The sequence below is a fragment of the Papaver somniferum genome, chromosome 9, assembly GCF_003573695.1.
Source record: "Papaver somniferum cultivar HN1 chromosome 9, ASM357369v1, whole genome shotgun sequence".
In the NCBI taxonomy this organism is placed as follows: domain Eukaryota; kingdom Viridiplantae; phylum Streptophyta; class Magnoliopsida; order Ranunculales; family Papaveraceae; genus Papaver; species Papaver somniferum.
Window position 1 is genome coordinate 172,500,129 of NC_039366.1, and position 11,323 is coordinate 172,511,451.

The 11,323-nt window shown below is 37.4% G+C and overlaps 1 protein-coding gene across 2 annotated transcripts; it reads right to left on the reverse strand.

The window, feature by feature from the left end:
- Nucleotides 1–1,988: 1,988 nt before the first annotated feature.
- On the reverse strand, nucleotides 1,989–11,042 carry LOC113313528 (cleavage stimulation factor subunit 77-like). Of its 2 annotated transcripts, none has more exons than XM_026562317.1 (23): nucleotides 10,721–11,042; nucleotides 10,536–10,613; nucleotides 10,365–10,427; nucleotides 10,031–10,140; nucleotides 9,700–9,800; nucleotides 8,910–8,971; nucleotides 8,641–8,781; nucleotides 8,266–8,394; nucleotides 7,575–7,621; nucleotides 7,252–7,315; nucleotides 6,490–6,610; nucleotides 6,283–6,341; nucleotides 6,127–6,195; nucleotides 5,891–6,031; nucleotides 5,128–5,192; nucleotides 4,860–4,956; nucleotides 4,621–4,680; nucleotides 4,165–4,317; nucleotides 3,869–3,935; nucleotides 3,674–3,784; nucleotides 3,275–3,454; nucleotides 2,641–2,865; nucleotides 1,989–2,287 (listed from the first exon to the last, which is right to left on the reverse strand). In XM_026562317.1, the coding sequence occupies exons 1-23, from the start codon at nucleotides 10,772–10,774 to the stop codon at nucleotides 2,124–2,126; spliced, it is 2,361 nt and encodes a 786-aa protein (XP_026418102.1). In that variant the 5' UTR covers nucleotides 10,775–11,042; the 3' UTR covers nucleotides 1,989–2,123. The 2 variants fall into 2 exon arrangements, with proteins under 2 accessions (XP_026418102.1, XP_026418101.1); XM_026562316.1 differs by having other exon boundaries at nucleotides 3,674–3,790; nucleotides 10,721–11,040.
- Nucleotides 11,043–11,323: the final 281 nt, after the last annotated feature.

The following is an 11,323-nucleotide window of genomic DNA, read 5'->3' on the forward strand; positions in this document are numbered from 1 at the left end:
CTGTGAGAGTTTAGTCAATGAAAATTGAAGAAAAAGAGGAAACCATCTAATATCAGAGAAGTAAAATCTACGGCTACCCATCTGAAGAACTAGATTTGAAGCGCTCGGAAGCAGAGGCTAAGGATGTTACTAACACAAGAAGTAAGAAGAAAAGGTCAACTAATAAAGATTTTATGATGGTGGAATTGCCTTGTCAAAATTCAGGAGCTGGAAAGGATAACATCACAAGAGATGTGGCTACTGTAACGTCAAAGTCTGAAGAAGATTTAGTTGTGGATCATCCTAGTCTTGAAACTAAGAAAGCAGGTATAAGCTTGCCTTCAACTGGAAAGTCAAAAGTAGCAACTATCGTTGCTATATTTTCATGCCTGGAGAAGGCATCTAAGGACCGTGGGATAGGTGACAACTCCGTGGACATGGAATCTTTTAAGACTAAAAAGTCTAGCTCAGAAAATTACGAAGAACCACCAAAGGAACAAAATGATGTTATTTCAAGGGATCTCAAACTTCAACCTGTGAAAACAAGAAACATGAGAAACCCCCGCTAAAAAAGGTGACAAGATCAAGAACGGGGAAGACAACACTGTCTGAGGAAGTCTAGCTCAGTTTCTCATGTTTCTTGTTTTCACCGGTTGAGGTACTTTAGATCCTTTGAGATAACATCATTTTGTTCCTTTGGTGGTTCTTCGTAATTTTTTGAGCTAGACTTTTCAGTCTTCAAAGACTCCATGTTCACGGAGTTGTCACCTATCCCACAATCCTTAGATGCCTTCTCAAGGCATGAATATGTAGCAACGATAGTTTTTACTTTTGACTTTCCAGTTGAAGGCCCTGTTTTCTTAGTTTCAAGACTAGGATGATCCACAACTAAATCTTCTTCAGACTTTGATGTTACAGGAACCACATCTCTTGTGCTGTCATCCTTTCCAGCTCCTGGATTTGACAAGACAGTTTCACCATCAAAAATCTTAGTTGACCTTTTCTCCTAACTTCTTGTGTTAGTAACATCCTTAGCCTCTGTATCTAGATAAGCTTCCAATAGCTTACGCTTCAAATCTAGTTCTTCAGATGGCGTAACTGTAGATTTTACTTCTTCGATACCGGCCAGTTTCCTCTCTTTTTTTGTTCTTTTCATTGACTGAACTCTCCACAGGTTTGACTGGTATCTAGTTTTCTGGTACAAATGCTTCTTTAGGCAAGTTTTCAGGTTTGACTGGTAGCACAAAAAAAAAGACCCCAAATCTTCTGTTGATGAGGGTGAAGGCATTGATTACAGTGAGCACTTTTTGCCTAAAGATCATAAAGTTGTGTAGACGGCCAAATATTGGAATTCTCATCAGGACCTCTCTGGCCAGCATATATGGTTCGGCTTTTAAGCACTTCTCACATTGGGCATTCTAGTTTAAGGATGTATTATCAATCTCTTTTTTTGTAATTGATGTCAGGGTTGGTGACTATAATGAGTTTGCTTCTCTATGAATTGTACATTCTGTGCTTCCAACTTTGCTTTTCCCCGGAGATTTTTACAAAAAAAAATAAAAATCAACACCTTTGCCTGCTATTTCTAGCCTACTTTTTGTTGTCTTGCCTTGTTTAGTAGGCTACCAATAACTGGAACCAAGAATTTATATACCAGACAAATAAACAAACAATAGGAACTAGAACAAACTACAACAATAGTTATCCAGGATGTATTACTTGCTGTAAAGATTAATCTCCAAATATGAAAAACTTGTTTCAAATTAATTGTTTATTTCAAAAACTAAGCGAAATTGCGACTCTATCGGTATCACTGACAACATAAATTACACACTGTAACACAATGTTGTGACCACTGTAAAACTAATGAAAAGTTCAAATGTGATGCAAAAACGTGCAAGGAAAAAAGAAGAAGGTATAATGGGAGTGGAGCAGCCGAGCAGGCATACTACGTGATTTAGTTTGAGCAAAAGCTAGCAAATCCTAATGTTGTAGCCGGATATTGCCAATTTGCATAACTCTGGTGGGCTTGCCGCCTCACATTAAATTGCTTGAATAGAATACATCATTATGTTACATTTACAGAGCATACAAAAGAAGATTACATTAAGAATGTCAAAAATGTGCACTTTAAGTTGCATCGATCACTCAGTACTGCCCGACAACTCTCCTGAGAATGCACTTCCACCGCCGGATGCCGATCCAGTTTGTGAACTGGTTACTCCTCGAGCTTTCTGCATTTGTCTAATCTTGAAAAGATCCCTTGGAAGTGGTCGACTTTGGGTTAAGGTTTCATCTTCTTGTTGCCCTGAAAATAACAAAGATGCCGTACAAAAGTTAAACCTCAAAAAGTTTGAGCGACTTCTCTTGATCCCGTCATCATTGACTGCCAGAGGATTGTGCCCCGTGCCAACAAAAATAGGCAGTAGTGAAAGAAAAAAAGACGAACAAAAAACAAGTTTGAACTACTGTGGTATGATTTTAACTGCATCTATTTTTTTTAATATTATCTTCCTTTTCTAAGCTGCTGCTGTTATTAGAGAACCAATCAGCTTAGCCTCTATTGGGTTTCACTCCACTTTTGTTTTTCTACTCAAATTGATAATTCAAATGCTGCACAATAAGCTAAAGAAGTAAAGGATGCAAGAGAACAACACATACTATCCATGTCTTTTCTCTTTCCTCCTGAATGACCTTCTCTAGTTGATTTGAAAGGCGCACCACCTGGGTTGGGGCGTGACTTATTCGCACCAGAAAGATCACTCGTGTTAGGAGCAGGAGCTGATGACATTTGCTGATGGGGATTTCCTAATTTCGCTGTCTGTACAGGAGCAACATTACTCTGCAATAATATCGATAAAACTATGTCCACATCTGGCGAAGGCCCTGTCATTGCAACACATTAACAGCCATGTTAAGCTAGGTGGATAGCAATATAAGGAACATGTGACAGCATATGTTAACATATCTCCCTTTTATCTATTATATCAAGTCTTCTTTGAATTTAAACAACTTCAACACAGTGCAACAGTATGAATCATGGGTTTCATGCTATGGCCTGAATCACATTAGCATTGTCATATCCCTTACAATATGGGGTCAAATAGACCCTTAGAACACTAGAGCTAAAAAACACAACTCCCAAAATAACAACATACTCAAAGATTTCTAGAGATGCACTCTTAGATGGATTTAAAAAATATCTGAAGGCGGGCACAGCACAGGAAATCTTCAATCACGTCAAAGTAAAATGGTCATATTTGATGGATGGAAAAAGAAGATATTTAAGAAGTACCATCAACAGAGGGCAAGTGTGTTACAAATGCTACCAAAGCCGGAGGCAGCACTTTCAAAATGTCATTAAGTGCTTTTGTTGTTCCAGTCCCACCAGCTAAAGGGGCGGCAGGAGCAGGTATTACCGAGTTCGAAGCAGCTGGCAGTCCAGGTACCGTAGTGTTAGGAAGCAATGCAGCACCTGTATTCAAATGCAACAACTTGTTAGGCATGCCAAATATAAATATACTGATACATAACAGCAATGCCAAACTTATATGATTTGGTGACGAATATATACTTATTTCAACATTGGTACAAAGATATCGTTGTTCGAACTTTGAGAGAGCATTTTCAATAAGGCATGTGTTTAGATCATTTCCATAACCATAATTTTGAAAGTAAATATCTGGTTGTGTACCTTGTTTTTGCCTGGGGTCATAAATAATCATCCGAGAAGTATCTGGATAAATAACTTTAGCAGATGTGGTAGATGTTTTTGCATTATTTGGGTGTCCAGCTGAACCCTTTTCTGCACCTAAAAAGAGCATAACATGTTTAAAATACTAAAATTTGACACATATGATACCGTAGAAGGTAAGGGAGATGATGGTACCTAGAGAGCCAACTCCATTTAATAGAATTGACTTTTCGGCCTTCTTATTAATGTTTTTCACAAGCCACTGCAAAGGTTAAATCAACCGGTTGAAAACTCAGCCTTGAGAGAACCATAGAAATGAAGCTAGCCAAAAAACAAGACAAGGAAAGATAAAAAGCTGCACAGAATTTTCAATGAGCAACTCGACTTGTTTTAATAACCTCAGTTATTTTACAGGAAAGCAACTCGAGTAACAGAAAAATATATAACATCAATCAGCAAGAGCAGTTACCAGACACAAACCAATAATGTACCTCTTGACGTGCCAAATAATCCAGGTCTTTAGATGAGCACGGCCAAAGATCCATAAAACTGTACCTTGACACAACATCATGCAAAGAACTCTCGAATGCCGAGGATCCGTCTTCACCTGTTCTAGAAAGAGCTTCTTTCCTCCTTTGCTCTACCTGAATCGATAAAAAGTGGGTGAGACTAGCACAAAGCCAACACTTCAAGCAGCGGAACTCATCATAACTAAGGACTTTAAATCATTATAATCAGCCAAAGACTGTAAACAATTTGGTGCCAATTATATGCAAGTTTTGAAAATTACTTATTACTTCGGTTTTGAATCACTCAGTTGAACAACTGAGTTTGGACCAAAACAAGTCGAAAAGGCCAATGCATGAATAGCTAATGAAAAAAAATTGCGGATTGATACCAACAAATTGTAGTAGGGCTAAGCTAAAATGGATGAGAAGGAGGCAAACCTTCAACATACTAGCCAGATCGCCGTATGTTTGCTCAAACTGGGTAAACCGCTTCCAGACCTGCAATAAACAGAACGACGAGAACATATGAAGAACTAGCACTGACCCACAAATACAAGTTCAAGGTGAATGAAGTAGTCTTTTGACCTGCGCCCAGTAACATGTTACAGATGAAAAATAAAGGGAGTTCATCACAAAAGAACATCCAAAAGGTCCACAGTTAAACTTAAGGATCATACCTCTACAGATTCCTCTGGTGGGAGCGAATTCAACGCCCTCTCAAATAAAGCACGAATATTCCTATCATCATTTAAACGGCACAAGAAATCTGCATATCTGTAACCTCATGTTAGGAAATAGATTTTGTGGATGCTATGATAGCTATCGCGTAAGATGTGCCGGTGGACATAATACGAGGTGCCACCAACAAAAAAACAAACGAAATAGAGGACACCTGCGATTCCATCGACTTCTCACTAAAGGCAAGGAAAAGTATATCTAACTTACTCAAGAATGTATCCAGGCTCATGCATAAATCTTTTCAAACCAGCTTCAAAGACATTGTGCGCCACCTGCAGCAACACAAAATGAAAGTCAATGGGGCCTCTAAAGAACATCTCTTTTACTCGCTTAATAGAAAAAATTGTTCAAAGACACAACAATATCCCTTATTTAATTGAACGTAACGTTTAATCCATGATATAACAGAGCTAAAGTGCGAGAAATGACTAGTCTGCTCCAACAGTGTATTAGCTCAAGGGTCTAACAACAAAGATTCATCCACGTCATAATAAATTTCATATAAAACTAAAGGGGCATCCTTCCCCACTCCATGAAGTTAATTTATATAGCCTAGTTGTATGGGTCACACCTATGACGTACAGTAAATTTTTGGCATTATGGAGGTAAAGAATGTTTTCCATATTGTACTTCGCCACCTTAAAAAATAGATAAATCTTCCCCTCTCCCGCTTCTTTCTTGCACACATTCTCAGCTTAGGCTACTAATTACGAGTGTATCAGCTAAATAGTGCTCCAGAAACAAGTTGGTATGCACCGGCTTGTACATACTCCTCGTGGGGTTTGATATAAGTTGCAGTTTTAATGATATCCATTTAGACTGGAACAGCACAGGACTGTCACCCATTATATATATGCTACGAAACCCAGCACTACATTTAGACAGAAAGAGGTTGTTTCTGGTGTAATAACTGAAAGCAATATTTGCAGAAACAAGATAAGGGTAGTAGCAAATTCAAATGCCAAATGACCTTTGGATCCTTGTCCAGACAAAACGCCATCATTGCATAAGCAACAAAGACATGATACGTGCAGTTTGGAGATTTACGAGCATCTAAGAAATATTTGCGAGCTGCTTCAACTCCTTCAGTTCTTCTCAGAAAACGGATAAACTGTAACACAAAGCAATAAACACGAGGTGAGCATTGCAAAAAGTAGAATAACCAAGATATGTCGCCACCAGTTAAGAAAGTCAAATGCCGCTTACTTGTATGTGTGCCAATGCACTTGCATTGACCCCATCCCCTAATAGGCTCTCATATACTTTCTTAGCAGGCTGCATAAAGTAGAACTCACATCAAAGAGGCAAATACCAGAGGACTAAGCAGAAAAATAAATGTAGCATGTCAGACTCTCTCTGCACCTGAATTGCTCCGCGGGATTCCTCCAGTTCAGCATAGGCATATCTCAGAACTTCAGAATCTAGCAAAAGAGAAGCAAATATGAGGTACTTCAGACTTTCCACATACTTAAGATCCTCTACATTAATTAATGTATGGGGTCTGACTTTGATACTAGCAACAAAGCAAATAAAATACATGTAAGAAAGAAGCAATGAAAGAGTAAATACCAGGTAAAGCTTTCAAAGCCTTCTGATATACTTTGATAGCAAGATCTATAGAACCATTTTTTGCATGCCATGTAGCATAGTCAAACCATATGTCCGGATAATGATATAGATACATTAGACACTGCATGGCGAATGAGAACTCCCTTGTAAATAATACATTGAGAAAAGACAAATTACTCAAACAAAAAGAGAAAGTTGAAATATGTAAGGTTATATCTCATGGAGGCTAATCTCTTTAATCTCATTGAACTAAATGGTTACCAAACTTTGCAAAAGCTAAAATAACAAATACGGAAGAAAAGAAAATATTTTGTGGCGGCCAGAGATGGATAAACCATTAATATCAACAACAACAAGAAAAGAAAAATCCAAGACATTTTCATCATCATTGTCATAATGTGTCTACTGTCGAGGACTGCTATGAGAAAATAAAGTTTAACACAACAATCGAGGACGCAACCTTCATACTAAGTACTAAAGAGAAGGGGGGATTCGGCCATAAGACTACGTGGAGCTTCAGTTTCTATTAAAATGTCTTAAAGGGTATACTGATCCACAGAAGATCACCCTAAACAAGAAAAGGAAACCTAGAGACATCTAAACACCTTTCAAAAAATTGATGTATTCTGCACACTCACAGACTTGAGTGTATAATAAAGAAAAAATGCAATGCCGAATGACATGCCATTCAGTAGTTAAATCGTACAGAAATGCAAACCAAGTAGAACACAGTCGCACACCACCACAACCCGACATGCGTACCTGCTCATAGGTGAGGGTAATTCGACTATTAGAGGATACACTATCTATCCTTTGTGGGTTCCCTCTGAAAAGATAGTAAACACAGTTAATTAAATTTCAGATAATCTAAAGAGAGTATCAGATTAGAAAATCAATCCAGAACTTGCATTCATAATCCTTTCTCAGAAGTGAATGAGATTCTTCCAATTTAAGAGAAATTAGACATCATACAGGAGGGAAAAATATACATGAGATATAGAATTAGCCATAGGAAAGTCAAGTTATTTAGCGCAACACCCTAACTTTATTGCTGAGTGAGAACATATAGTGGTGCAGTTTCTTACTTTTCGAAGGCCAAAAACCTTTTCCACGCCATGCATTGCTGCTCTTCCTGTGATAGGAGAAGAAACAATTAATTTCACGGCTACTCATCACGAACAACTTGTAAAGCAGTTTGCATCCAATCTACAAAGTCGCTTCAGCTTATTAAATCATCCTCCTAGAGAAGTGAGTTACCGAAAGCAAAAGCGAATAGAATGGTATGCCTGATATTCCTACAATTCCTGAGCTGAAGGAAGTTGCAAGATTTTTGACATCCAGATTCAGGTTTGATTCAAAAACTTCCCATGGTTTACCGAGCTCCACTGTAGCCAATTTGGCAAAGTAGACATCCTCGAACAAAGCTATCAAGGATGTCAAGATTCATGAACAGTCACATCCTTAACTTCTATTGCACCCACTCATGCATTACAACGCGGAAAACTCACAAAGACAAAATAAAAATACTGGAATCGAAGGACTCAACACATTAAGATAAAGAACCATATGCAAGACATTATTAAGGTGGAAGAAAAGAAGAAGAAAAAATCCGTGAATGTGAGTTCTAACTCTATCACTATAGATAACACAACTATGATTTTCAGTAACAGAGACAAAGTTAGTATGATATTTGCAGTCATAGAATCAAATTGTAAACGTTTCAACATTTCATGATTGTAAAAAAACACTTTACAGGGAAACAGACAAATAATCTACCTTGTAGGATCCAGAGGGGGGTACAGCAAGCATATTCCAATCAATGTCATCAACATATTTCTTTCGTTCTCTATAGACGGCCCTGGCACTGTTGTACTTCGGTTGGTATTCAGACACCAACCCTTTTGCCTGCAATATCAAACAAGTTGTATGATATTTAATACCATCTGGTATATCATTATTGGTAGTAGAAAAGTATGCCATGTGACTATAAGGATTCTGTAGAGACGTGCTGAAAAATAATTACAGAATCCAGATGGCAATTGGTAAAGCAAGATAACACGTAGACCCTTCCTATTTCATAGGCATAACTAAAAGAACCTCCTAACTGTTGGGACACTGATCCTACATCTCGAAATCAGATCAAAGAATTACCAGTGCACGGCTAACGGTATTCTCAAAATTTTCATAATCCTTCCACAGCTGTTCCACATGATGAGTAGGTGTAATGATAGCCTTTTGGTACACTTTCCTTATTGTAGTCATACGATGAGACTCTTCCTGTGGATTTGTAGCCTGCAAGAGAATCTTATAAAAGCTGTAAGAAAAGAAAGGAGAATCTGTTTGAATCACATACTAGCTCAGCACTAAAAACCTATAAGCAAATAAGATTCAGTATATACAGATAAAAAGGTATAACACACCGGCAATGACTTCAAAAACGTGATGTATTCCATCCATACGGGCCCAGATGCAATGTCAGACCCTGATTGAACAAGAGCGGGAGTTCAGATAACTATGCACTACTAAATTGAACTGTCTACCAGAAAAATAACCATAGCTTGAGCATAGGGCACAACCCAGATTCGACAAGGATGTAGAAAGTTACATAATACCCTTACTATAAAAGAACCAGAGGTTGATGAGCATGTTAAATCTACATTCGATTCTTTTTAGTTGAAACTAATACTTTTAAAGCACTTAATGCAGTCACTAGGGAAAGAAACACAAGGATCTCAACTCCATCTCCCAAAATTCCTACACAACCAACATCCTGACAAAATGCTGCTGGAAAACTTCTACAAGGTCTACAATTTCGAAAGGGATTCTAGTACTGTTGCATATATTCATCATCACTTCCTCAGAAGGTACCACGAGGTATTCTATAAAGCAGAATGAATACTCAGCCAAATATGATCGAGTTAATGGCAATTTCGGACGGATATGTGGTGCTAATATGCAGTCAAATGACATCTAAAGTTCTAGGTGGTGTCCCAGTATTTCACGTGATAACCTTTGATGCAAGCAGAAACTGCAAGTTCTGAGAAGGAACCACAGTAAAATGGGTTGGCATCGACAAGCGATGATGTTTCTTGCTTTTTCTTGTCATCATATGTTTTGTTCACATCAACATATTTATAATTACTGTGGCAAAAGAAAAAATATGGGACAAAAATACAACCCTTCAACAGAAAGCAGCAACCTTTCTCTTACCAACGTAATTAAGCATAAACTCAAAAGCTTTCTTAGTCTCTTCCTGTCCCTCTGCTCCCTTCTTGTCATTGACTTTCCTTATAAAACGAATATAGCATCGCCTACACATCCAAAGTGAGCAAAAAAGTAAGTAGAGGCTGTTTAATGCTGAAAAAAGTAAGTAAAGTATATATCACTATCCATTCCGCTAAATACAGATCCACAGACATTCTTTTTCTTCTTTTTGCAACACTGGAACAAGTGAGCAGTCCAAATATTATATACAAATCTACTAAAATTTCTTTTCCTTCTTTTTGCAATAGGAGAACAAGTGGGCATCCCAAATATTTACCAGAGAGCAATTTGTCGACAGTCAAATAAACAACGACTGAATATCTGTTTTATGGCATCGTCATTATTTACAATCATGTGTGCCTCCACATACTGCTTCCAATATTTAGCCTGCAAAAGACAAACAATTAGATACATTCCCTCAGCTATGCAATAAATTTTGCATCATTGGAGCGAATAACGAAACTGGGTTGTCATTTGGAAAGTTGAAACTCACACAAACGTTAATTTAGCCGTTTACTAGAGTAACTCTTCAGACAAAACAGGGAAAACAAATGCAACAGTCTTTTAAATCATTGGTTTCAAGGTAATGATTTGACAATCAAGGAACTTACAGCTGTAGGAAATGTTGAGAGAAGTTGTTCATATAATTGCACAGCTTCAGTTATGGGCAAGCCCTACATAAATTACCCAATTACTCCACATCAACAATAACGCAATACTTCACAATGTGGAATTATGCAAAACAAAACAAAAAAAATCGAATACGAATATGAGTTACTCACCAGAGCTTCGCTTGCTAGAATTTCTGAGGCTTCTACATTGTACTTATCAACCAATAAAACATCTCTGGCTTTTTTTTCCTGTAACAAATCAAACCCACCCAAAAAAAATCAATTCTTTTTTCTTCTACATATGATTTAATTGAATAAGTGTAGAATATAATTAAACTCAATGTGTAAATTAAAACCTTAGTTTCAGATCCACTTTGATTTTCAACTTTAATTCCTCTTTCATCTGCCATAGTCTATCTCTATCGCTACTGAGTTTAATAGTTTACTCTATGTTAGGGTTTCCACTGTTTGTTAATTGAGACTAGTGCCCCAAATTTTAGTCTCTATTCGCGAGAGATATTTGCGTAAGGATTTCTCCCGCGAAAATTAATCGCATGGGTTTAAAAGTGGAAGAAGATACTAGTAGGGAGAGATTAGATCGACTGACTGCCCTAGAATAGCAGTTAGTAAAGGCCGTGTGCCGGAACAAAATTACACACAACACAAGAAGGTCGTGTGGTAATTCATACTGTTTATTACTCCCCTCGTTTTAGAAAGATTTGTTTCCTGTCGGGATTACACGTAAAACAAGTTAATCTTTTTATAAAAAAGAAAAACATTTTTACATTAAAATACGTTAACAAGGATTATGTCATGATAACTATGTACAAACATACAAAAAGAAGGTAATAATTGGAAGGATTATCTGAATTTGAGCTATAAAATTGTGATGAATGTCAAACATTTATTGAAGTATGTTAACTTTAATAATACAGTTATAGAATTGCCTATATACGAGA

Bases quoted from the DNA above. Each gene is read 5' to 3' on its own strand.
- LOC113313528 (XM_026562316.1), bottom strand. From the start codon at position 10,774: ATGGCAGATGAAAGAGGAATTAAAGTTGAAAATCAAAGTGGATCTGAA. The intron at 5,193-5,890 runs GTCATTTGGCAT...GTGTTGCTGCAG, and splicing joins GTCTGGACAAGGATCCAAAG to GTGGCGCACAATGTCTTTGA. The intron at 4,957-5,127 runs GTAAGTTAGATA...ATGAGGTTACAG, and splicing joins GAGCCTGGATACATTCTTGA to ATATGCAGATTTCTTGTGCC.